Genomic DNA, 26261 nt, shown 5'->3' on the forward strand with positions numbered 1-26261 from the left:
GCTCGTTGCAGACATTAAAGAAGATGTGATGGTCTGGAGAGCTACCGGTATTTTTCAGTTTAGTGAGGAGTAGACCTTTGAGTTGCTGCTTCTGTAAATAGTTCTCCCCTTTTCTTTTTCTCACTTTGTTTCAAGGCTTTTGCCTTGACTCGACAGTTTAATGTCGGGATACATGTATTTTACTCCCAATCTTAATGAAATTTGGTCGGCATTCTTTCGCCGACCCGGCAAAAATTTTGAGTTGATCCTTTTATCTGCTTGCTTCCTATTATCATCGGATCCCCGAAGTGCAACTTCCAGTACTTCAAACAGACGGACAGAGCATTGGATTGGCTGGGAAAAGTTAACGAGTCCTAAGTTATTCGGAGGACTGGGTTTTCGAGATATTAGATGTTTTAATCAAGCCCTACTTACTCAGCAGACATGGAGATTGATCGATACTCCAGAAAACTTGTGTGCTCGGGTACTGAAGGAGAAATATTATCCAAATGGATCATTAACTGATACAACTTACGGTACTTACTCTTCTGATGCATCGCCAACCTGAAAAGGTATTGAATATGGGCTAGAATTGCTGAAGAAGGGTTTGATATGGAGAGTAGGAGATGGGCGCCAAACCAAAATCTGGAGGAGCCAATGGATTGCACATGGGGAAAAGCCAAAGATCTTGCAGAAGAAGACCTGGAATCGTCTTATATATGTACACAAGCTCATGAATCCTGATGCCAAAACATGGAATGAACCTTGAATTAGACATGTAGTCAAGGAAAATGATGCATCTGAAATCCTAAAAGATCAAAATACCCGAAAGGGAGATGCCTGATTTCCCAGCATGGCACCTTGAGAAGATAGGAATATTCACTGTCAGGAGTGCTTACAAGTTAGCGTAGAATCTAGCCGGAAAGATATGCGTTGAATATTCGTCTAGCTCGGCAATAGATGGAGAGACGAAGATCTAGAAGAATATATGACAAACAAATGTCCAACGAAAAGTGTGAATTTTCGCCTGGAAGCTAGCCCAAGACAGACTGCTCACTTGGGGAAACAGGAGAAAACAAAAGATAGAATAGAGTGGCATTTGCCCGATCTGTGGTCTGACAGAAGCGAATGATTTCCATGCTACGGTGGAGTGTACTGTGGCTAGAGGTTTACAGGAGACAATGAGAGCACACTAGGTATTGCTAGAAGAAAGGAGTTTTAAATGGACAGGGCCTGATTGGTTGCTAGTGATGCTGGATAGTTTGAACAGTTTGGTGAAGGCACATGTTCTGTATTTACTTTGGAGAGCCTAGCACCTGCGAAATGTTGTGATCCATGGTAAAGGAAATGCATCAATAGTTGACTCGGTTAGCTTCCTAGTAAGCTATGAAGCCAACTATTGCCAATCCGATAAAGGGAAGATGACCACAAAGGGAAGGGCCCTTTGTGTATAGAACCAAACCAGAAATTCTCTCTACAAGTATTGATGGACAGGTAGAGAAATGGTGTGCTCCACCAAAATGAAAACTGAATGTTGATGCTGTCTATAGGGAAAGAAATTGGGGATGCAAGTGTCGGGTTTATCTTCAAGGACTGGAGGGGCTTGGTGCTACTTGCCGACCACAAAACCTTGCATCACTATGGCTCTGCTGCCCAGGCTGAAGTGTTAGCATGTCCTGAATAACTTCGAGCGACGGTTGAACTGATCCACATTCCAATTGTGATGGAGACGGATAATGTAGAAATAGCCAAAGACTTAAAACAGCAGGGTTCCTTGAAATCGGCTTGGTGATGACGATTGAAGAGATTAAAGGAATAATGCAGTGTTTTCAACAAGTGCAAGTACATAAGATAAAGAGAGAAGCAAATAGTGTAGCACATGTTTTAGCCCAAATGGTAATGATTTTGTGCATGCGGAGTAAAGGCTGTGTACTCCCACAAGAATCCTAGACTTAATGAACCAAGAATGTAATCCCTTATTCACACATTAATAAAGTTCTCTCTTTACCTTAAAAAGAAAAGACGAACAGAGCATCGGTTATTCAGCTTCGTTTTTTGGTTGTGTACATTGTGTAGAGATCGGATTCTTAATCCATTATTAAAAAAGAAATCACCTCCATTAGCAAAAGCCTAAAGCTAATACCAGCAAGTTGCTGAGAAAGATAGCAGTAGCGAGTGACCGTGATATTCAAAGAACAATGAAGTGGCCACGAAATTACACAAGGTGGTCATTATCTAAAAAAAGAATTACACAAGGTGGTCGTTATCTAAAAAAAAAATTACACAAGGTGGTACGGAAAGTAAGAATTTACAAGGGGTCGTTTTCCTTGAGAACCAAAGGGAAGAGATCGGATAGATCAGGAGACCGCGATGCAACTTATTACTTGTCGCGGACTCGCGGTATGTGTGGTGGGATCGGTGGATCTACCGCGCCCGGTTGTCGCTAGCGCGCTAGCAGCAGCGCGTGCGCGTCGCCAGAGGCGTGGAGGCCTCGTCTCAACGCTCCTCCCCAAGCACCAAATCACATGGCCCCTGCTGCATGCTCGCTTCCCCCGATCATCCCGCCGGCTACCACCCCTCGCGTATTCCGCCCTCTAAAATAAAAACGCACCGTTCACGACTCCACGCTGTGGGAGCCAGACTTTTCTATACTGGTACAGACGTGCAGTCTAGTAGCTCGCGCGCACAGTATGTCAGTACGTAGTGGTATGTCTTGCGCTTGCGCCTGTCGGTGGATGGCATTTCTCTCGCAAAATCGCGACGCGGATGCACAGACGAATCGGCGATGGATCATGGTGGATCACGCCAGGTGCTGCAGGGCCGCACCACACCGCTGCAGCGTCACCGTCGGTGCAGCACACGCCGCCCCGCCACCCGCGCGCACATCGGTGACAGCATCAGCTCACCTCGGTAGCTATTAAAATCCATCCCCCTTCTCCACCTCACCTCTCCTCCCTCCCAGACAGGCTCCATTTTCCACTCTCCCCTCCCGGCCTCCCACCTCCCATCCGGATCTCGCCGCGCCACCCTTTTCCGCGCCGCGTCGTCGGGCATGGGCGTCGCCACCAACGGCTCCTCCTCCACCTCGGAGTCGGCGGAGACCACGCAGCCGCAGGCGTACAAGTTCCTCATCTACGGCCGGACCGGGTGGATCGGGGGCCTGCTCGGCCAGCTCTGCGCCGCGCGGGGCATCCCCTTCGCCTACGGCGCCGGGCGCCTCGAGAACCGCGCCCAGCTCGAGGCCGACATCGACGAGGTCGCGCCCACCCACGTGTTCAATGCCGCGGGGGTCACCGGCCGCCCCAACGTCGACTGGTGCGAGACCCACCGCACCGAGACCATCCGCTCCAACGTCTGCGGCACGCTTACGCTCGCCGACGTCTGCCGCGCCCGCGGCCTCGTGCTCATCAACTACGCCACGGGCTGCATCTTCGAGTACGACGCCGGCCACCAGCTCGGCACAGGGATCGGGTTCAAGGAGGAGGACACGCCCAACTTCGTCGGATCATTCTACTCCAAAACCAAGGCCATGGTATGACACCTATCTTTTCTTTCTTTTTTTTAAGAGAAGGGTTTCTTTTACCTGGCATCCAACCGGATATATACGGCCATATATTTTCTTATCCACAATGAATGTACTATGTGCACATCTGAGCAAGCTAACCGGCCGGCTCCATTTTGCTTAGTTTACGATGACGATGTGTAATTGCACGTTGGAAAGTTGGAACTATGGTTTTGTGTGATCATGGAGTGAAAGGTGACACTTTGGTTGAGGCCTTGAGGGACGTATGATTAGTTAGTTTCATGCCAGTACTAGTATTGATTAGTTCTCGTTTGATTAGATCTGGCGTGGTCTGTACAGGAAGCGGATCCCCTGACTGTGATTAGCAGTGTCACAGGCGTGCAGTTCTGCTCAATCCACCATCCATTCTCATCCGACGGTGCACACCACTTGTTTTCTCAATTCCTTTCTTCTGCTCAATCCACCATCCATTCTCACCCCTTCAGAGTCTGCACCTTCAAGGCCGGTCGCCATGACCGTCACTCCTAACCAGATCGCAATTTCAGCTGCTGGAAAGCTGTAGGCTATTTTAGTCAGATTGTCGTTGTAACAATTAAAATGGTGATAGGTGGTTGCTAGATCCGGTAAAAGCTTCTCCCTTTGCATGACCTCTACCCAAAGCACTGAATGTGAACATCACCTTCTGCAATACGAGCATTTTCTTCCAACTAATGGACTCTCACTGGTACTCAACCATAATCAAATGTTCCGGCCATCTCTTCGTCGAGATGAATCATCTCTGTGCACACGGCTGCACCTCTGGATTCGGATGCCAAGAAGGTAGATACCGGGATGAGGTGCGAGGCCGAAAGATTTGCCAACGGTTAGTCCATTTCTGTGTTTTGTATCGCCGATTACAAGATGGAAGGAGTTTTTGAGCCGATGATGGCAGCCGCGGCGGGCCAAGAAACTACCGAGTGAAGCGAGCAAGGAGAAGAAAGGAATTGGGGCAACGAGTGTGCACCGTCAGATGAGAACGGATAGTGGATAGGATGGAACTGCATGCCCATGACTTTGCATGGCGGTCTGTACAATATCCCCAATATCTTGGTCAGCGTGCTGATGCAGATCCTTATGGTTGACAATGTTGACAGCTTGGGTTGACTTACTCCTAGTTGTAATGATGGCAGACTATTGAGTAAAGCTTGCAGGAACATGTCTCCTTCTGCCTTCTGGAATCAAAACACAGTATTCATTTTGGTCTGTCGAGCATTCTGATCTGTTATTGGTCCATGCACATTTGCACACTAGTTCTAAGTTTTAAACTTTTCATAGTATCATGCTTTGATTTTGTGTAACATTCTCCATGATCTTGGCCAATTTTAATAAATAAAGGGTAGCAAGTTTCCTTGAATCAAATAGCTAAGATTGACACTAGAAATCCTGTCAACATCTTGAAGTTCTGGGAGTGTTAACTTTATGCTAGCTATAGGCTTAGCCTTTACTTTGACAGAAAGTTGTGCTATTTGAATCTGGAGTTTCTATAGGTTTAGCTAATTAACGACTTAAAATGTGCTACCATATACTTTACTAGAATTGTATATGTTTTACCCTTCATGTATGTGATTGCTGCCAAGGTTACAGAGGCATTTCATCTTGTTTTAGGATTGTTTCCTTGCTGGCATTATCAGATCATTGTTTCTTGGAGTGCATGCATTAGTTTTAAAGAAATAAACTCCTGACGTGCATTGTAAGTATAGTGTGACCAAAACTATTGTGTTCTGACACTTGGTAGGTTTTCTGCTGGATGTTCTGGGTAGAAAAAAAATAAATCATTAACTTCTGTAGGTTGAAAACATACCGATATGAAATGAATATGCTGAATATGTAGCGCAATTGGATGAAATTTTGTAATACTAGAGAAAAGAATACTTTGCGAGTTCCAATTAAGTGTCAAGTTTATTGTTCATAGCCACATTATTTGTTTTCCACAATTTGTTTCGAAGTTTCAACCTATAGGTGGTTGAGTTAGATGAGAAGCACCAAATATGCGTTTACTTTCACAAGTATGTTTTTTGAGTTATTTTGAATCCCCTATATGCCATGATCTTGAATCTTTGCAAACAGTTGTTTATTTATCGAACAAAATGGTGTCTAGTCTCACAGAGAGAGATCCTCTCACTAGCAGAATCACTTGTCTGAATTTGGTTAGAGTAGTTTGTTGTGTTACCATGCTATCTTGTGGTCCTGTATGTTCATGATAGTTTCTATTTTTAAATCAGATTATTTTTCCTGACTTGTATTTCACAGTTAATCTTAGCATTGTTTTTAACAGGTTGAGGAACTGCTAAAAAACTACGAGAATGTATGTACACTTCGTGTAAGGATGCCTATTTCATCCGATCTGTCCAATCCTCGCAACTTCATCACTAAAATCGCCCGGTATGATAAAGTGGTTGATATACCAAATTCAATGACAATATTGGATGAGCTTCTTCCTATCTCAATCGAAATGGCAAAGAGAAACCTCACTGGGATCTGGAATTTCACTAATCCTGGCGTGGTGAGCCACAATGAAATATTGGAAATGTATAGGGATTACATTGATCCGAATTTTTCTTGGAAGAACTTTACCCTGGAGGAGCAAGCCAAGGTCATAGTTGCACCGAGAAGCAATAATGAGCTTGATTGTACCAAGCTGAAGGCGGAATTTCCAGAACTTTTGTCAATCAAGGATTCTCTGGTAAGGTATGTTTTCAAGCCAAATCAGAAGACGTCCAAGGCTTGACAAATGGAACGGTCTGCACACAATGTTGTTGTTATTTATTCCATATAAATTGACATTTCTCTCCCTGGTGACAATCAATAAGCATGCATGATGACTCTTTCCCTGTGTGTGCATTGTTATTGAAGCAGATAGGTTTCTCATAGGAAGTCATACCCCGTCCCGTCATATTGATTACATAGAACAAGGCAAGGTGCCATATAGTTCAACTTTTGTATGTCTTCTGGATCGTATGAATACCGTGGGAAATGGGTAAGGGTGGAGATTCCTCTGTTTGTATCTTACAATTGGAATACAGTCAGTTGCACTGCGTGTTGTTCAATAGGAAATGGCTTTGGACTTTCCTTCATGTAACATGTAATGTAATACATTGAATTCTCAGCTAATATATTGATATTTGATGGTATCGACTAAGGTGATGTTATTTTCTCGAAGATGAAGATTAAGTTTTTTTACGCAAAACGAGTTGGTATTAACATATGATTGATTGAGTTTTAATTACTATAAACTTGAAAATTAAATTAATATGATATCTTAGAGCAACTTTCATATAGAAAGTTTTTGTATGAAACGCACCGTTTAGAAGTTTGAAAAGCGTGCCAAAAAATCTTAATTTTCGTCCAACTCTTGTTGAAGAAAAGAACGGGACTAAGACATCTGAATTTCAAATTTTGTTTTTGAAGGAGGGTGAATCGTCACAAGGTATAGCATATTAGCTTTGATTTCTTAATTTCTTTCCATTGTTAGATTTTGTGCCGGGGACCGGGAGAGGGAAAACCATCATGAATAGCATAAATCAAGCCAATAATTCATCAGAGAAGAAAATGTATACCTCATCAACTACTCCGTGGAAATACATACTCCATCTATTTCTAAATATTTGACGCAGTTGACTTTTTAAAATATATTTAACCGTTTATCTTATTCAAAAAAATTTAAGTAATTATTAATTATTTTCCTATCATTTGATTCATCGTTAAATATACTTCTATATATACATACAGTTTTACATATTTCATAAAAAAATTTGAATAAGACGAACGGTTAAATATATGCTAAAAAATCAACGGTGTCAAATATTTAGAAACGGAGGGAGTATTTGTTTAGAGGAATCAAAATGATTTTGTAGATCATACCAGCTCAATGTCGGCAACTCGGTTGCTGTTGCTCGCTCCTGGCGGAAGCATTCAATACGGATGAGCCCAGAACGCCTAGCGCACCACGGCCCAAATAAACCCTAGCAACACTTCTCTGTTTTATGCGGCCATCTAATTAGCCCTATTTTACACTTACGTCCCTGTTTCAGACCGCTGCCATCGCGAGAATCCTTACGATCAGTTGAATTGAAACATTCTTTTGCAACAAATCACTCACATATTTTAGAAACCCTCTAATAAGGGAATTCCTTTTATTTTTTGTTCCACTAAAAATGTTTTACCTAGTGTACTCATAATGTTTCACTATGTATGGATTTAATGTTACAGTGAACTGAAACATTCTTTTTTCTTTTGCAACAAATCACCCACATATTTTGGAAACCATCTATTAAGGGAATTAGTTTCATTTTTTTCCACCAAAAGTGTTTCACCTAGTGTACTCATAATGTTCCATTATGTATGGATCAAATGTTGCAGTGAACTGAAACATTCTTTCACTATTTGCTGAAACATTGTTTTTATATAAGGTGAAACAACGTCTGATTTAAACAACTGAAACATTTTCGATCTACTTAGTGAAACAATTCCGATATACTTGATGGAACATTATGCAACATTTAAAAATAATTCAATAATAAGCTAAAAAAATTTCATTGGAATATATCCATGTGTGGTCTTGTTTTAAAGATTTAATTGCAACGAATGTAATGGTGCAATCAGATCATGATTTGGATAAATAATTTAAGAGAAAAATAATTTACAGTGGTTTTGCACGCATGCGTCAGTGTCCGATTTTTCCACTCCTCCTTCGGGCGCCCGATGCCTACGCTATCCTACCATTGGAGCGATCCTATTTTCTACAACCAGACCCTTTATTTCAAACTGTTATCAATGCCCGATCCTATTTTCTGCAACCAGACCCTTTATTTTGAACTGTTATCAATGCATTTACATCCCTAACTATCCTATCAATTTTCTGTTAAGTCCTTGTTTTGGATCGTAAACATTTGTAATGATCCAGTGTTTTCAACAAAGTCCATGTATTTTGTCAGTCTTTAGTTTTTTAAACTCTATATTTTGTGATTTTGTCAGTCAAATTAGACCGCTGTAGATCAGTAGATGGGCGGGTTGTTGCCTTGTTGGCCTTCTACGCCTTTGGCTGCCGGCTGCCTCTCCGCGCCGCGGATGGGCACTGTGGTGCATGGCCACGCATCTTCCAACTGCTCCTGTGCAGAAGAAGCTCGTGGAACGACGGTTCTCGGCTTCTCGCTCTCTACTCCTCCCTCTACCACCGCCTACCGGCGGCCAACAGAGCAAAGCGCGGCAAACGACAATTCGGGCGGACTGACATCTTGACTGATTGAGCCGCCGGGCTGTAAATTGTTAATGTACTGGTCTATGTGGCTGTATGAACGGTTCGCATGCTGCAAAGCTATCGAGATAGGGTATCTGCTTCCCGGTCCTCTGAGTAGACGCTGTTGGAGTAGATTGAGAGGCTGCCAGGCGCCAGCACCAAGCATTCGCCATGGACAGATTATCAGACTCCGATGATCATAGCTATCCCCGGCCGGAGATAGGATACCTTCCGACGCCACGTTCTCGGTGACTCGGTCCCCGTCCTTCCCGAACAGCACGCGACGACGTCGACGCCTAGCGGCATGCAGGCCAGCTCTGGCAGGTAGCGACACGAGTTGGACAGCTGGGCCGTGGGGTAACCCCTGCAGCAACGCAACTCCAAAGACGGCGCCCCCCACCGCGATCAGCCTCGCTGTCCGTGACACCATGATCGCGAGCACGGAGAATACGTACGCGTAGCAGCACAATCACGCCCTGACGTGCGTAGACGCGGACAGAAACGGTGGACGCGGCCGCGGTCGGCGGGAGCAACGGCACGCCATGCCCTCGCTCCAGTATCCGTAGCACGCGCCGATCCACGGGCCCCGCCCCGCTCTGGATCGGAGATCAGCGCGCGGCGAGCCCAGCCCAACCCTGCTGCTGCAAGCTGCATGCGCAACCGCCAGTAGGGGGGACCTAGTAGAAAAAGGAAGGAAGCGAAGCAGATCGCCTCCGCTTTTCCGTCGCTCGCTAGCTATCCCCACCGCGAAATCCGCCGTGGCCAAAAACGTTCACGCAATCACGCAAGGCCTTGCGCTGGGAAAAAAATTTGGTGGAGACCGGATGTAACCAGCCTCCTTTGCAGCCCCTCTCTGGGTTTCACCGTACGTCCTCCCCGGCTCGCCGCACGCGCAGGTTGCCACTTGCCTGTGGCGGTAGTTTCTCATTCTTCTTCGTTCTCTCTGTTCTGTTAACGATCGGTGTTTACAAATGAGTCCGTATTTGTAATGCGGGTTAGCGTCAGTGTGCGTTTCTTCTGTTCTCTCTCGAAGTTCATCACGGTATGGCGGAGGCAATAGAAAACGCGGAACGAAACAAAAGGCTGACATGTTGTCAGAAGTCAGAGGAGGAGTCCAATGTTCACGTGACAGGCGAGTAGATCCAAGCGGGCTTAACTCAGGGCTGGTCCAGTTCCAAACTTTTTCTTTAAACTTTTAACTTTTCCATCACATCAAAACTTTCCTACACATATAAACTTCTAATTTTTCTGTCACATCATTCCAATTTTAATCAAACTTTCAATTTTGACGTGAACTAAACAAAGCAACGAGGTAAGTCATTAGCGCATGATTAATTAAGTATTAACTATTTTAACTTGCAAAAATGGATTAATATAATTTTTTAAAGCAATTTTCCTATAGAAAATTATTGTAAAAAATCACACAATTTAGTAGTTTAGGAAGCGTACGCGCGGAAAACGAGGAGCTTTCTCACTCAATGTCCATGGAACGTTCTCACTCCATCCGACATCCATCCAAAGAAATGCTAGTACTACGGGTGTGTTTAGTTCACGCAAAAATTAGAAATTTTGTTGAAATTGGAACAATGTGATGAAAAAGTTGGAAGTTTATGTGTGTAGGAAAGTTTTGATGTGATGGAAAAGTTGGAAGTTTGAAGAAAAAGTTTGGAACTAAACAAAGCCTACGTACTAGTTTCACTAACGGAATGAAAAAAACATAGAAATAGAAAAACAAAGGCTTCTGACAGGAATGAAAGTGCAAAACAAAAGATTGCAAACACATGGGATTTGACCGTTTGATTGTATCACAGGAAAAACACAGGAATCGGATAAGAGAGATAGATTCACAGAAAATTTTTCAAGAGGTTGAAGCTCTTGCTAAATTTCCTCCAAAATCTCTATAGGATTGTCCATTCCATAGGATTTTCACATGATAAGATAGGATTCAATTCTTTGTTTCAAAGGCATTCAATGGATTTTTTTCCTATACGATTGAAATCATCCAAAATTCCTATGTTTTTCCTCCAAATCAAATGGGCCCTAAAATTTCTTTGAAACATAGGATTGACAAAATGGAATATAAAATACATTACTCCATTCGTTCCAGAATATAAACATTTTTATAGTTGGACACGATTATTAAGAAAGTTGGTAGAATTAAATGAGGAGTTGTTGTGATTGGAGGAGAAGTGGAGGTAGGTGGGAAAATTGAATGGTGAAGGGGTTGTGATTGGTCAAGAAGAGAATTTTGGGGGCGAAGTTGTTATATTTTGGGGTGGAGGGAGTAGACTTTTTTTTTACAACAACATAAATATAAAGTAGAGAATTGTAAAACACGTAAAAATACAAAAAATACCATTTGATAAAAAAAAAGAAGAATTTTAGGAAAGGTAGATACTCAAAGAAACTCTCCGTGAGATTCGATCACATGTTAAATTTTTCTAAAACTTGTATGGATTAAGGTATTTGATAGGAATTTTATAGAATTCAGTGGTGTCCAAAACTTTATTTCAAATGATAATATAGGATTATGATCCTACAAGGAGTTTTCCAAAACACCCTTCATCACTATAACACAAACCTGATGCCGACAAAGCTTTGTGTTGCTTGGGAGCCTTCGAGCCTTTTTTGGACAATCCTACTTGCAAGAAGCTATGGTCACCGGGAACCCTAATTGCTCGCTTGGACGAGATCGCTACTACAAATCTTTAGTCATGTGAGCAAGTCGAGGAAAGAAAACTATTCAATATCTAAAAACAAATGCATCAAGCAAAACGAGGCAAGCTCGTGAAAGCTGTGGAAATAGCACCTATTTCTAACTTGGGAAAAATATTGAAGATGGGTTGCTATATTCATTTAAGGGTACATTTCAGGGGACACGCGCGTATCCAAACTCCAAACATACTAGGAAAAGCTAAACTAGAAAGAGATCGGAAGTCTAGCCTTTAGTGCACGAGGAACGTACGGTCCCACCAAACACATACATGTATTAACATGTGCATATTTTGACATGAGTCTAGACAAATTGTAGATCAACTAGCCTGGTAGGCCTAGAAATCACGAGTTCTTTTTCCTTGCATACTTGCATACGCATATACATTAAGGGTGGCCAAATCCCATTGGGGTATGTCTCTGCCCCTATGAGGCTTGGGACGGAGTAGATTTTGCCCCATGGGTTCCACATGCGCGAGGAGGGGGGATGTTCCATTGTGCATAACCAAGGCCAGGGATCCATTCCTACCATGAGGCCTCGAAAACGATAAGGCCAATAGAAACAACTCATAATTCTTAAGAAAACCCATTTAGTAGGCTCGAATACAAACCGGGGTTGTCTAGTGTCATATGAACGTCTTGTGGAAAGAATCACTCAAATTCCAATGGCTGAGATCTCACCAAGATTCATGTACCAAAACCTTATCCCCTCTATCCGTTCTAATTCCTCTAGCTCTCACTAGACATCTAGATGCGCCCGTCATCGCCACCATAGCCTTGACGACACCACGGTTGGCCACCTCCTCTTTACTATCTAGATGGACTGTATGGTTGAGTAGATATCTTCTTCTATAACTCCGGTGTCAAGCTTCCTCCACGCCACCAAGCGTACACCATCTTTGGCAACCTACGTTGCCAGATCCACCAAACCCCCCCCCCCCCCCCCCCCCCCAATTCCTCTTTTAACCACTCGATTTGTGTCACCCCGCTACCTACACCAACCTACCATTGACTTCTTGCTTGTGACTCCAATGGCATCAACGTCGCCTACGGTACAAGTCATGAGTCGCGATCATGTCTTGCGTGAGGTTCGTGCTCCACCTTCCACCGCTTGCTGCTCATAAACGAGTTCACGTCTTTGCCATCGTGTCTCGCATGCATTGGCTTCTATGCGCCCACATCCACCTCTACTAGCGTGGCACCTCACCAGCTCTCACCCTGCTATCTCCATCTCCTCCACCGTTGCATCTTACCATTTGGTGTGTCTCAGTTGCACACCAACGACCGTGCAATGGCCCGATCAGGTATTTGGGCCCCGTCAAGTTTCTGCCTAAAGAAGCTAGCACGGTTGGTTGTGGAAGATGGAATCAAGGGTTAGGGCCTTAGGGCCAAGGCCATTCTTGTCCAACCCACTCTCGTCATATCCCGTTGCCAACCTAGCACAAAACGACATTCTATATACCCTGTTTTTCTTTTCGTAAGATGGGAATATTGCAGAATTAGAATCAATGGAGGTCGGCCTACCAAAACTTATATAGGTAAATGCATGGTGCACTTTTTCCCGGTATAGAATTGGCGATGAGAGAGCGACAATAGTAGTAATAACACGTTGGTTTATCAACCATAGTAACACGTGATCCGAGCATCCGTTTTTCACAAAAACACGTTGCTGCGTCCATCCAACGCGAAAAGTAGTAAACGAGCAGAAGCGATAAAAAGGCTGTCAAGCCCGTCCGTCCAACGCCCAGAAAATGTCGAAAGTATTTTCATTCGTGTCATCTCCCGGCGCCAGGGGCCGACGCCGCGACACCTCCGCGCGCGCCCACCGCAAGCAATTGTACAGCCCACACATCCCCTCAGCTTCCGTTATTACCTCTGCGCACAAGTTACCGGGCGACCAGACGACGGGGAGCCGTCGCACGCATAAATATATGCCCACTCCTTCACCCTTCCTCTGACAACTCACTGCCCCCCATCTTCTTTCTTCATTCCTCTTCCCACCAAGAACCCCAAACCTTACCTCCATTGAGTTCGAAACCGAGGAGCGAGGAGTTACAAGCCGAGTTGTCAGAATGGGTGAGGAGAAGGAAGCCGACTCGCCGCAGCCACCGTCCAAGCTGCCTCGCCTCTCCGGCGCTGACCCGAATGCTGGTATGTGTTTGTGTAAGCGTGTTCTTTTTTTTTTTTTTGAGCGAACATGTAATCGTGTTTGTGTGCAAGTCGTGTTGATAAGTCTGGCGTGTGTGTTTTCGTAGGAGTGGTGACCATGGCAGCACCCCCGCCGCCGGTGGGTCTTGGGCTGGGGCTTGGACTCGGCGGCAACAGCCGCGGCGAGCGTGACGTGGAAGCGTCGGCGGCGGCGGCGGACAAGGCGACGGCGCTGACGTTCATGCAGCAGCAGGAGCTGGAGCACCAGGTGCTCATCTACCGCTACTTCGCCGCGGGCGCGCCCGTGCCGGTGCACCTCGTGCTCCCCATCTGGAAGAGCGTCGCGTCCTCCTCCTTCGGCCCGCACCGCTTCCCTTCCCGTACGTGCCAACAAGATATTTTTCTTTTTCTTCTCATTGCGTTTGGCCTGATTGGTGTCGAGCTTTCCGATCATTCGATAATGTGGACGCCGTTTTTGACATTTGAGTGGCAGTGATGGGGTTGGGGAACCTGTGCTTCGACTACCGGAGCAGCATGGAGCCGGACCCAGGGCGGTGCAGGCGCACGGACGGCAAGAAGTGGCGGTGCTCGCGCGACGTGGTGCCGGGGCACAAGTACTGCGAGCGGCACGTCCACCGCGGACGCGGCCGTTCAAGAAAGCCTGTGGAAGCCTCCGCGGCCGCCACCCCGGCGAACAACGGCGGCGGCGGTGGCATCGTCTTCTCCCCCACCAGCGTCCTCCTCGCCCACGGCGCCGCGCGCGCCACCTGACCAGTGACCAGACCGGCGCCCGTTTGTTTGTTTGTCTCGGCGCATGGGAAAACCCAAATCCGCAGGGATTATGTCATGTCCTGTAACTCTTTTTTTTTTCCTCGCAACTTTTGAAGCCAAAACAATTCTCACCGTGTTCGATGGCACGCGATGCTTGTAGTTGGAGTAGAGGTAGAGTACTTGTTGAGTTTGAGCGGTTGTCGCCTGTAGACGTGCGTGCGTGCGTCGCGTGATGGCCGGCGACACACGAAGCAGGCGGCAGGTGCGGCGATAATTTTCTTTTGTTGGGTTGTGGGGAGCGCGCCTGCCTCGGTGGCGGTGGCCGCGGTGGTGGTGGCATGGGCGACGGGGGGCCCCGGCGAGGGGCGTGTCGTGGGGCCGCGCGGGGGGAGAGAGAAAGAGAGCGCTCTGCAGCTGCTGCAGCCTGCATGCACTGACCTTGTCAGTCAGTGGCTCGGGCAGAGTGAGGCATTGGATGCTGCTCTCTGTCTGGGCGTGGTGCAGTGGCCCAGCGACAAGTCCCGACTCGCACTGCATGACTCGCTGGGTCGCAGGCAACGCTGCTGCTGCTGCTGTGCTGCTCACTTGACGCATGGAAACGGTGATCGGGTGCATCGTTGTACTCCACTTCGCTGAACATGACGCCTATCGCGACAATGCCGGCTTTGATTTGCAAACTGCAATGCAACGCTGATTGATCAGGCGTTTTCTCTACATTTTTTTTCACCTTCCAAATCATGTGAACATTCTACTCCAGAGAACGGTTGGCAGGCAGATCATAGGGATATCGTGCAGTTGTTTTACCCCGAACTCATCGACCCCTCCTCGACCTCTCTGCCGCCCGAGCATACCGCCGGAGTTCCGCGTGGGTGCAAGGACGGTGGCGTGGCGGGTCCCTTTCTCATCCATCCAAGGCTTAACACGGTGATGACGGAGCTCCTGTGGATCTGATGCTCTTTTCTTCGGAAGTCGCCTGGATCTAGCATGTCGATAGGAGCTCGCCGGATAGGAGCATGGTGGTGTGGCATTGTGGGAATCGACGTCTAGAAGCATAGTCGTGTGGCATATCGTTTGGGGGTATTGTTCGCTCGCTCAATGGCACGGCAGTCCGGTTAGGGCGACTGGCACGACACCCCCCCCCCCCCCCCCCCCCCCCCACACCCATCGCACCGGATTTGGTGAAGGCGATGGAGAAGGCACCCCGCGGTGGCGTGCGTGCGGTTTCTCTAATGCAGAAGAGTTGGCTAATGCCGGCAAATAGACACATGAAGAGGCCACTAATGAGGTTGCGAGAAAGGGTGCTTAGATAGGTGGCAGTGATGCCTCGCGGAGAAGTATGGAGGGGCAGTTGGAGGGGAGGCACATATTCGATAGGCCATGCACAACCTGAACATGCTAAGGACATCACGACGAACATCTTGGCAGTGGCGACAGATGGGGCGTGAATGGAGATAGCGGGAATTAGAGGTGACAGCGGTACCCGAGTGGCCAACTATGGCTCGATGGCAGTAACCTAAGACGATGGCGGTGCCAGTGGCATCCAAGGTATATGAATCTGGCCTGATGGCTAGATCTAAAGCTCTCCAATTGATAAAAGGTGGCTACGCTAAGAAGGGAAGATAGTGGTTCCTTAGAGCAAGGCTAATAATACAGCCGACCTGCTGGCTATAAGGTTCTTTATAGCTTTCTCTCAGCCTACTCATATAATAGTTAGCTCTTCATAATTAATACAAGGCCCACTTGTCTCTCTCACAGAGTTTCTTGGTTCTTATGTCCAAGCCGGCTGTTAGTTTACAGCCCGCTTCTCCTCTCTCCTCTCCTCTTTCCTCCAACTCAGCATTTAGCCGGCTTATAGCCTACTATTATACTTGCTCTTAGCAATGTCGATGATAACAAGGATGGCTAGATCAGGTCTAATGGACGGATTCAGTATACTTTTAGAATACAAGGCGGCTACAAGGAGAGAAGGCATCGACAAGATACCGACGAGCTAATTGGAAATTCTGGTGACCGAGAGGGTGCGATGCTGAATCTTGGGTCTAAAGAGCAGGTACAATAGCAGACTATTAGCCAGCTATAAACATAATTTAATGAGATAAAAGATGAGAGAGAAGAGTAGCAGACTATAGATCTGTAGCCAGCTGCAGCACGGACTCCAAGACGTAATGTGTGTATGACAGGTGGGACCATATATTAATACTCCCTCCGTCCCAAAATATAACAACTTTTAGCACTTAGGATTTGTCCCAAAATATAACAACCTCTCCACCAACATTCATTTCACAACCAATCACAACCCTCTACCATTCACTTTTCTTACCTACCTCCACTTCTCAACCAATCACAACCCCTTTCTATTTAATTACAGGAAAAAAGTACGAATTACCCCCTCGAACTAACGCAGTCGTCCGAATTACCCCCTGAACCACAAAACCGGACATTCTTCACCCCCAACTATGTAAATCGGACGAATTACCCCCCTCGACCCAATCCGTGGTGGTTTTGGTCTACGTAGCGTACGCGTGGCAGTCCAGTCAGCAACTTATTTATTAAAAAATAGGTGGGCCCCACCTACAGTTTTTCTCTCTCTCTCTCTTCTCTCTCTTCTATCCCTCACTCTCTTTCTCTCTTCTCCTTCAGTGTTCAAACGGCGACGGCGGAGGCAGCGGCGAGGTGAGGCGAGGCGGCAGCCGCCGGGAGGCTGCGCGCCGCGGCCACGTCGACCTCGGGGGCCACCCGGTGGATGGCGGCGGCGCGAGACGAGGGAGCGGCGGATGGGCGGACGGCGGCGCGCGGGGCCGGGCGGTAGGCAGGCGGCGGCGCGAGACGAGTGGACGGGCGCTGGACGGCGAACGGCTGCATGCAGCGGCGGAGGCGTCGGTGGATGGCGGCGGCACGAGACGAGGGAGCGGCGGACGGGCGGACGGCGGCGTGCGGGGCAAGGCAGTGGGCAGCGGCGAGAGACGAGGCGGCGGCGCGAGACGAGGGGGCGGGCGCTGGACGGCAGACGGCTGCATGCGGCGACGGCGAGTACAACCACCGCCGCCTCGTCCACTCCCGCGGCGCCGCCGCCGCCGCGGTGGCCGGAATCTCGGGGTTCCTCTTCGCCACCATCCCGGACGGCCTACCGGAGTCCGACGCCGACGCCACCATGACTACCTGCCTCCCCCACTTCAGGAAGCTGCTTGCCGACCTCAACAACCGTGCCGCCGGCGATAACGACGACGACGTCGTGCCGCCAGTCACCTGTGTCGTGGCCGACCACCTCTTGGGCTTCAGCCTCGACGCCACCGCTGCCGTGCTCGCCTCGCGCTGCCGCCCACCGCCCACCCCTGCATGCCGCCTTCCACCGCCCCGCCCCCGCCTCGCCTCACGCCTCCGCCCACCGCCCGCCCGCCGCCGCCGCTCGCGCTACCGCCCATGCGCGCCGCGTGAGAGAGAGAGAGAGAGAGGAATAGGACGACCCGAGGCCCGCCACCCCGGTCCTCGCCTCGCCATTGGACCTCAGCGAGCTTGTCCCGGAGAAAGCCTACCTCGCCTCGTCCCTTCTCCGCCGCCTCGCCTCCTCCGCCGCCACCTCGCCTCGCCGCCGCCACCACCTCGCCTCGCCGTCGCCGCCGCCGCCTCGCCTCGCCTCGTCACTGCCCGCGCTCGTTGCCTCCATCATCGCCCCTCTGCCGCCACCACCGCTGGACCTGGAGGAAGAAGGGGAAACGAAGGGGAGGAGCGGCTGCGGCGAGGGGGGAGCAAACCGCGAGCCACGGGCCGCCGCCTCCGGCGACGCCGCGCTCGCCTCGCGCTGCCGCCCACCCCCGCTTCGCAGCGCGCCGCCCACCACCGCTCGCGCTGCCACTCATGCGCACCCCGAGAGAGAGAGAATGAGTGAAGAGAGAGAGAGGAAGAGGGGAAGGGTATGTATGACATATGGGTCCCACAATTTTTTTTAAAAAGAATGCTGACTGGATTGCCACGCGTACGCCATATAGGACAAAACCGCTCTGGATTGGGTCGAGGGGGGTAATTCGTCCGATATTAAAAGTTCAGGGTGAGCAATGTCCGGTGTTTGGGTTCAGGGGGGTAATTCAGACGACCGCGATAGTTCAGGGGGGTAATTCGTACTTTTTCCTTAATTATATCTACCTTTTTAATAGCCGTGTCCAACTCGAAAACTCTCTATATTCTGAGACAGAGGGAGTAGTATAGTAAGTAACTATTGTATGAATTGGCTATTAAAACGACTATAGATGAATTGAAGCTAGTAATGGGCTATACTATTAAACTTGCTCTAAGGGTCTCTGGATCTCAGTTGGATCGTGTCCGAATATACTTGTACCACTACTAGTAGTAGCTGTTAAGTGTTAGGGCAACCACAATGTATGAAAAAAGTGATCTTAAGGCAATGATTACACTTGTAAAGTGAGCCATATACATTGTGTAAAGTAGCATTAGCTTAGAGTACACCTTATATTTAAGGTCTACCACAAGCAAAAAGAAAATATTTTCTCTCTCATTCACTTCATGATCAAGAGATGAAACAATTATTTTTCCATTCTATGTGGGTCCATCTTGTGGCTAAATTCTAACCATAGCATTGTGGGTATGGCTTTAAGGGCATCCACAATGTGGTGCAAAAGTAGTCCATAAGCAATAGAATATTCCATTCAGCCACCTATTACCATTGTACAACTAGTCCATATAGAAAAAATAACAAAAGGTATCCATATGCATATGGACTACTCATATAGAATAAATTATATTATCTATCTCTACTCCTCTCTCTTCTCCTAATGATACTTTGTATACATATACATTGTGGAGATTGTTATAGGTAAAAGCTATTTACGTGGGTCACATCTATATGGATCACTTTGCCATATATATTGGTGATGCCCTAACAATGATTCACTATTCATAGGGCCCACCTTAATATTACACTACATATGGCGGTTGCTGTTGCTTGCCCCTACCAGATACCTAGTCCTAGCATGCAGATCTTGTTATCGCACAGTCGCATAGTATTGACCGCTGCAGGCTACGCGTCAAAACTCCTTTGACCTGCCAATCGCCGGGGCCGCTGATGGTCGGATTATGCGGCACGTTCATGTCAGGGCAAACTGCTGACTCGGTATGTTCATGTTACGGTGGACAATCATCAGGTAACCTAACTGATGTCCAGTATGCCTCATAGCCTTCACTGTTGCCACATTGGAGATTTTGGAGCATTGGCGAAAAGGCAAGTGGACTAAACTGTGGGCCATTTTCTTCATCATCTTTGTTTTGGGGCATAATGGTGTATAACGCCGTCGAAGTATAATGACAGGGCTGAATGTGTTCTTATGCACGATATGTTCCTTCTGTTAAATACTTCCCATTTTATATTATAAGACTTTCTAGCATTACCCATATTCATATATATGTTAATAAATCTACACACATATATATATGCCTGGATTCATTAACATCTATATGAATGTAGGCAATGCTAAAAAGTCTTGTAACCTGAAACGGATGTAGTAACATGTAGGAGTATTTTACTACTTCTTTGTTTTCACCAAAACTCCAAAACGTACCAAAAAAATATCTTCCAATGTGAAGGCAAAACATACCCTGTTGTCTGTTGACGATGAGAACGGTTTGTCCACCTTTACACTGTTGAACGGTGAGCAATAACACCAACAGGAAGTTGATTTTAGTTCCCGTGTCAATGAATGCAATGATGCATCCACGACCCATGCATCTTGCTTGGTTGTACAGAACTCCGCTCTGCAACATGTAAAGTTCAACCTGCAGACCAACCATGTTGTTCAACAGTAGCCCTGTACAAGCAGTCAACCACAGGTAGCACGTTATGTTCAGGCCTTCAGGCCAATTCTGCGTGGGAAAAAAAAGAAGCAAAATTAAAAATATAAGGGCCACCACGCATGACGCATGAATGCCATATTATCATATTATGATGCTGAAACTCTCATGCTTGAAGGGAAATTGCTGATTGATAAGTACATTCTAAGACTGCCCCCAATATTTCTTAAGTCAGAAATCAAAGAGAAGCGTGGTTTTCGTAAACTACAGAATATGAGCTATCTCGCAAACTCCAGAAAGAAACTACCAAGCAGAACAACTGGAGCACACAATTATATTATACTCCCTCCGTTTCAGATTGTAAGACTTTTTAGCATTGCTCATATTAATTTAGAAGTTAATGAATCTAGACACATATATATGTCTAGATTAATTAACATCTATATGAATATGGATAATGCTAGAAAGTCTTACATTGTGAAACGGAGGAATTATAAGCCTAACTTTGACACCAAAATCTATGAACGAAAAATTAACAGCAGGTGCACTCCTTATTTCCTTAATATTGGCAGCACAATGCTTCGTGCCAGCAGTGACCAGTTACCCATTTGCTACCCAGCAACCAAATAACCTGCAAAACATAAGAATGAACATGCAGATGTCCATGGCAGCATTTGTGTTCCCATCGGCCGTTTGCAACCAATCACATGTTTCTTTTAATCAAAACCAATGATATGCTTAACAAAAACCAACACTAAGCTCCTTATACAAAGAAAACCATACCAAGAAAAGAGACGACTTCAGTACACCACAAAATCACAGGAAAAAGCAGTTATTGATCACCCCCCCCCCCCCCCAACACACACACACCAAAAAAAAAACTCAGTCATTAAAACCAACAGTCTCTACTAGCAAAAAGCAAGATACATATGCCAATATGCAACCTCCATAATATAAATGATGGACATCTTTTCTTTTTCTTTTTGCTTTGTTTGAGGAATTGGGTTTGCCATCTATACCCTATTATTGGAAACTAACAATTCACTAGCACATGATTTTTTTAATTATTTTTTAGACTTTTATTTTCAAATTTTATAAATAGACCATTCCAAAAAGTATTTCCAAATCTGAACCTTTTGGCTACGCCACCATGGTTGGCGTGGCTAAACAACGCAATATTTTTGGATTGGTCTATTAATAAAATTAAAAAATAAAAAAAATCCCACCACATTAGGCTAAGATCAGCATACCTAGCCAGTTTGATCATTTGCAGTTGCAAACTTTGCAGATTGTTGGATTTCTTTTATCGTCCCTCTACCTGTGCAGATGTAGAGATGCTCAGATGCCCTATCTGTCTTCTTTAGCAGCGCATCAACATGATCGGCTCCTGGGAATATCAATATTGACTTGGCCAAATCAATGACTACTGGAGCTCTGTGGCCTTGCAATACTCGCACTCCAAATACACCGACCTTCAGGCTAATGGCCAGGCATGGTGCAGTGGCGGTAGATTGAGATTTTCTTGACACTGTGGCCAGTACTTTCCTGATTTAGCATACTTGAGGTTTCAAGCATTGAACCTTTTCTCATCCGCAGGACATCAATGCTTCTAATGTTCAGGCATTGGTGCATAAGAGGGCATGGCTTCCAAGCATTCTCATGTGAAATTATGCAGTAATGTTTTAAAAAAAAGTATGTTTTATGTTTTCTCCTGCAGGGTGAAAACACATCTTGCAATTGTTTGCTAATCTATTGATCTCTTCTATCTGAATTCCAGCAGATGCTGCAAGAATACCATCAAAGAAAGTTGACAACAAATGATCAGAACCTGACAGTGGCGGTTCTTTTTAGATAACAAGTTTGCATCTCAAAAACATGCTTGAAGGTCCTTACCAGTCACCATAAATCATTTGGTACACAGCTTTGGAACCTATCATTCCAAACTGCAATTGCACTAGTAGAGATAAAGAAAAAATCTCTGTAGGAGCCCGCTCAAAGACTGAAACAAAAGATAAAACCAAGAACACTAACTGTTATACTCAAACAATTGAGTGAATTTCATGTTCAGACTCAGAATACATACCAATAATCAAGTGATATTTGCAGTTGGACTCATCATAGGACCACCTATGAGTACTTTAAAAACTGATATGGTGCTCTGAAGGCAAGAATTCACTTCTGTAACTAAGCCTCAGGATGAACATAATCTCAAATGTTTCGAGAACATCAAATGTCAATTACAGTCTTATTTCTCGTTGCAAACGTCTATATTTCTCTTGCATTCTCAAGAGCTTCCGTGAAAGCTCCTGATTCCCTGTCAGCATCAACCCGTTCAACACACGGTTGAACATGAACCTTCTAGGCAGATAACCTCTATCCACCATTTCTTCCACCATCCTTGCAGCCAGTACCATGTCCTCAGCCCTCTTGCGCATAAACATAGCACTTATTATGATGTTGTATGTGTCTTGGTTGGGCAGGCACTCCTCTCCTTTACTCATCTTCTCAAACAAATCCAAACCCTTTTCCATCTCCCCTTCCTCAAATAAATACCTTATAAGAACATTGTATGTCTGAACGATGGGTTCGCAGCCTCCATTCTTCATCCTTTCCAACAGCTTCAAACCTCGGTCAATCTTCCCAGCATGGCAGAGGCCTCGGATCAACACAGTGTATGTAACCACGTTAGGGACATAGCCCTTAACAAGCATACCATCAAACACCGTTACTGCATCCTCCACATTACCCTTCTTGCAGATCACCTGAATAAGCGCATTGTAGGTAGCAACCGATGGAGCACACCCTTCTTTAGCCATTTCATCAAACACCTTGCGAGCTTTCTCCAGCTGCCCGGCAACACCCAGCCCATGAACCATGGTAGTGTACGAGACGACGTCGGGCTTACAGCTCTCGTCTTTACTCCCCCTCTTCTTCATCTGGAGGAAGAAGTCCCATGCGTGCCGTAGCTGTCCAGCACGGAAGAAGCCTTTAAGGATGATGTTATAGGTGGTCTTCGTGGGGGCAATGCCGGACTCGACCATCAGCCGCAGCACGTCGAGCGCGCGGGAGGTGTCCTTGACGCGGCACCATCCGTCGGCGAGCGTGTTGTACGTCACCACGTCGGGGGTGAAGCGCTGCTCAAGAGCGCGGACGAGGGAGGCGGCCTTGCCGGCGTGGCGCGACTTGGACAGAGCGTCGAGGAGGGAGTTGAACAGGGGGAGGTCCTGCGCGACGCGGTGGGAGCGGTGGAGCGAGAGGAAGAGGCGGACGGCGAGGTCGGGCCGGCGCTGCGACACGGCGAGGCGCTCGAAGAGGATGGGGAAGGTGCGCGGGGTGAAGGCGAGGCGGTGGCGCGGGAAGAGGCCGAGGATGGAGTTGGTGAGCTGGCGCGGGCGGCGGAGGCGCGCGGAGAGGTCGAGCGCGAGGTCGAGCGTGGAGGGGCCCACGGCGTGCGCGCGCGGCGGGAGGTGGAGGAGCGAGTGGAAGAAGAGGAGCGCGCGCGGCGCGTGGTGCCAGAGGAGCTTGAGGACGGAGTCGGCCACGGGGGTCGGGAGCGACGGCGCGACGGCGAGGAGGGACGCCGAGAGGGAGCGCGTCGAGGCCGGCGTGAGGGCGGACGAAGGGTGGTTCAGCACGACGGCGGCGATCTGGCGAGGGCACGGAGCTGGTGCGGCCGAGGTCGGTGTCGGCGGTGGGCGGGGCAGCGGCGGCATTGGAGAGCTTCGTGCCGTTCGGCGGCGTTGCGACTTGCCAGGAAGAGGGGATCGGTTCGTGGAAGGAACAAACGTGCAGTGTGCATTGCCGCATCGCATGGTATGGACCGAATAATTCACAGCCCGGAGATGCTACGGCCTATCGGGTATCGGCCTATGAGGCCCAGAGGCCCATCTCCAAACGAGATGAACCCGCCACGGCAAAACGTGGCCTTCTTGTCATATGGATCCTTGCGAGCTGTCAAGTGAACTGCGAAAAAGTACACCCAAGGTCCCTCAACTTGTCATCGAGATACAAAATCGTCCCCCAATCGCAAAACCAGATACCGGCATCCCTCAACTAACAAAACCGTCCCTTGGTGGTTTTGACCCCGGTTTTGTCCGATGTGGTGGCTGAGTCAGCGTGGGAACCACGTGGGCCCCACATGTCAGACAATCCACATCAGCCTCTCTCTTTCCCTATTCTCTCCCTTCCTCCTCTCTCTCTCACTCTTCTCTTCTCTTCTGGGGCGGCGGCTGGGGCGACGAGGCGGCAAGGCGGCCGGCGGCTGAGGCAGACGACGCCGGGGAGAGGCGAGAGAGTAGGCGGCGGGCGACAAGGCGGCGGCGGCGGCTGCGACGCGGGAGAAAGCGAGGGCGGCGGCCGGTCGCGAATGGCGTCAATGAAGCTGCGTCGCCGCCGGCGGCAAAGCGGCCCCGCGCGGGCGGGCGCCGCGGCGTTGGGCGCCGCCGCGGCGCGGGCGCGGAGGCGACTCGTTGTCCACCTCCCACTTAGGGAGATCCAGGCGAGGCTCCTGGCGAAGGAGGCGGCGGTGCGCCCGATCCGCGCCCCGCGGGACGCGCTCGATGACGTCGGGGAGTACGTCGACCGTGCCGTGAGGCCGGCCGCCGCCGTGCACAGCCTCGAGCCGCCGCTCCTCGCAGCCTCCGCCGTCGCCGACGACCTCCCCGGATACCTCGCCGTGATGTCCCGCTTCAAGGAGGCGCTCCACTTCCTCTCCGACAACTGCGGCATCGCCTCCCAGTGGCTCGCTGACATCGTCAAGTACCTCGAGGACCGTAGCCTCGCCGCCGCCCTCGCCTTCTCCTGCCTCGCAGCCGCCGCCGCCGCCTCGTCGCCTGCCGCCTCGCCCCGGCAGCCTCGTGGAAGGAGCAGCCATCGGCGCGGGGCCAGTCGGCGTCCTCGGCGAGGTGGCGCCGCAGCTCCTCCTTCCTCTCCCGACGCTTTTCCCCGGCGGCAGCAACCGGAGAGTAGGTCCCAGCGGTGGTGGTGGCGGCGGCGAGCGCGGCCGCGTCAGCCTTCCTTCGCGGAGCCACTTTCAGTGGAGCGATTTGGGGAAGGGTTGGAGACATGAGTGGCTAGGAGTAGCCGGCAAGCACCACCACTCCGTGCCGGCCCTACTCCCCCATCGGCATCGCCGTGATGCTCAGCAGCGGCGTCGCCCTCGATGCGGCCGTCACCTGCCACGAAAAGTACGGGCACGTCTGGGAGGTGAGCGCGGCCATGGCGGGCGGGCCCGTACGTCGTCGTCGCGCATCACGGCGGCGTCGGCGGGACGGGAGAAAGAAGAGGCGGCGACGACACGATGACGGTGAGGCGGCAGCGCGGGCAGGTGGAGTGGGAACCGAGCCACATGTCGACGCACTTGGCGTGGAAGCCGTGGCCGCACTGGGGGAGGAACCTGGCCTCGTCGCCCTCCTCGAGCTCCGCGGGGCACACCGCGCACTCGATGCTGTCGTCCTCCTCCTTCACCGCCGCCGCCGCCGCCGCCGCCATGCTGTGGCTGTACACCGTGACCGGCAGCGACCGCAGCACCTCCGGGTCGACCCCTCCTCCCCTTCCACCTTCCCCGCTGCTCCCAGAGCGTCGCCGCTGCGGCCGCCCCTGCCGCCCATGCCCGCTGGAGAAAAGTGAAGAGAGAGAAAGAGGAGAAAGGGAGAGGAAGGGAAAGAGAGAGAGAGAGGGAGTGATGACGTGGCATGCTAACAGGTGGGTCCCACGGTGACTCAGCTGCCACATAGCCTAAAACCAGAGTCGAAACCACCGAAGGACCTCGGGTGACCGGTTTTCTATAGTTGAGGGACCCCATGTATCTGGTTTTGCGGTTTGAGGATGTTTTCGTATCTCGGTGACAAGGTCAGGGACCTCCGGTGCACTTTTTCCAGTGAACTGCGAATCTGTGATGACTGCCGAGCGATGCTGGATGATTACGGTCCATTGCATCCATGCTCCAAAATCTATTTTTGAAGCAAGCATACCAAAATTCGATAATGACCTTTGCATGCACTAACGAACCAAGTTTAGATATATACTAGTACTCATCATGTCTACAGGTTTCAG

General features: G+C 48.8%; 4 protein-coding genes across 7 annotated transcripts; 2 read left to right on the forward strand and 2 right to left on the reverse strand.

Annotated features, from left to right (window-relative positions):
• Positions 1-2726: 2726 nt before the first annotated feature.
• LOC127763220 (bifunctional dTDP-4-dehydrorhamnose 3,5-epimerase/dTDP-4-dehydrorhamnose reductase) lies at positions 2727-6673 on the forward strand. Its single transcript, XM_052287860.1, has 2 exons — positions 2727-3511; positions 5817-6673. The coding sequence occupies exons 1-2, from the start codon at positions 3032-3034 to the stop codon at positions 6267-6269; spliced, it is 933 nt and encodes a 310-aa protein (XP_052143820.1). The 5' UTR covers positions 2727-3031; the 3' UTR covers positions 6270-6673.
• Positions 6674-13303: 6630 nt separating this feature from the next.
• On the forward strand, positions 13304-15478 carry LOC127761880 (growth-regulating factor 10). Of its 2 annotated transcripts, none has more exons than XM_052286215.1 (3): positions 13304-13640; positions 13745-14017; positions 14125-15478. In XM_052286215.1, exons 1-3 carry the CDS (start codon positions 13562-13564, stop codon positions 14406-14408), a joined length of 636 nt encoding a protein of 211 aa, XP_052142175.1. In that variant the 5' UTR covers positions 13304-13561; the 3' UTR covers positions 14409-15478. The 2 variants fall into 2 exon arrangements, with proteins under 2 accessions (XP_052142175.1, XP_052142176.1); XM_052286216.1 differs by having other exon boundaries at positions 13317-13640; positions 14131-15474.
• Positions 15479-18954: 3476 nt separating this feature from the next.
• On the reverse strand, positions 18955-24408 carry LOC127762241 (pentatricopeptide repeat-containing protein At1g74900, mitochondrial). 3 transcript variants are annotated; one of them, XM_052286676.1, is made up of 5 exons: positions 22291-24408; positions 22101-22206; positions 21458-21990; positions 20015-20224; positions 18955-19907 (listed from the first exon to the last, which is right to left on the reverse strand). In XM_052286676.1, the coding sequence occupies exon 1, from the start codon at positions 24017-24019 to the stop codon at positions 22445-22447; it is 1575 nt and encodes a 524-aa protein (XP_052142636.1). In that variant the 5' UTR covers positions 24020-24408; the 3' UTR covers positions 18955-19907; positions 20015-20224; positions 21458-21990; positions 22101-22206; positions 22291-22444. The 3 variants fall into 3 exon arrangements, with proteins under 3 accessions (XP_052142636.1, XP_052142634.1, XP_052142635.1); XM_052286674.1 differs by having other exon boundaries at positions 18955-20224; XM_052286675.1 differs by having other exon boundaries at positions 18955-20279.
• Positions 24409-25457: 1049 nt separating this feature from the next.
• On the reverse strand, positions 25458-26019 carry LOC127762243 (E3 ubiquitin-protein ligase EL5-like). The gene has a single exon (XM_052286679.1). It carries the CDS (start codon positions 25938-25940, stop codon positions 25458-25460), a length of 483 nt encoding a protein of 160 aa, XP_052142639.1. The 5' UTR covers positions 25941-26019.
• Positions 26020-26261: the final 242 nt, after the last annotated feature.

This window comes from Oryza glaberrima, chromosome 2, assembly GCF_000147395.1.
Source record: "Oryza glaberrima chromosome 2, OglaRS2, whole genome shotgun sequence".
Lineage (NCBI taxonomy): Eukaryota > Viridiplantae > Streptophyta > Magnoliopsida > Poales > Poaceae > Oryza > Oryza glaberrima.

What these genes read in the sequence shown, in the direction of transcription:
- LOC127761880 (XM_052286215.1), top strand. Translation starts at nt 13,562, where the DNA reads ATGGGTGAGGAGAAGGAAGCCGACTCGCCGCAGCCACCGTCCAAGCTG. An exon ending in CGGCGCTGACCCGAATGCTG is followed by an intron (nt 13,641 to 13,744) that starts GTATGTGTTTGT and finishes GTGTTTTCGTAG; the next exon opens with GAGTGGTGACCATGGCAGCA. An exon ending in CCCGCACCGCTTCCCTTCCC is followed by an intron (nt 14,018 to 14,124) that starts GTACGTGCCAAC and finishes TTGACATTTGAG; the next exon opens with TGGCAGTGATGGGGTTGGGG.
- LOC127762241 (XM_052286676.1), bottom strand. Translation starts at nt 24,019, where the DNA reads ATGCGATGCGGCAATGCACACTGCACGTTTGTTCCTTCCACGAACCGA.
- LOC127762243 (XM_052286679.1), bottom strand. Translation starts at nt 25,940, where the DNA reads ATGTGGCAGCTGAGTCACCGTGGGACCCACCTGTTAGCATGCCACGTC.
- LOC127763220 (XM_052287860.1), top strand. Translation starts at nt 3,032, where the DNA reads ATGGGCGTCGCCACCAACGGCTCCTCCTCCACCTCGGAGTCGGCGGAG. An exon ending in ACTCCAAAACCAAGGCCATG is followed by an intron (nt 3,512 to 5,816) that starts GTATGACACCTA and finishes TGTTTTTAACAG; the next exon opens with GTTGAGGAACTGCTAAAAAA.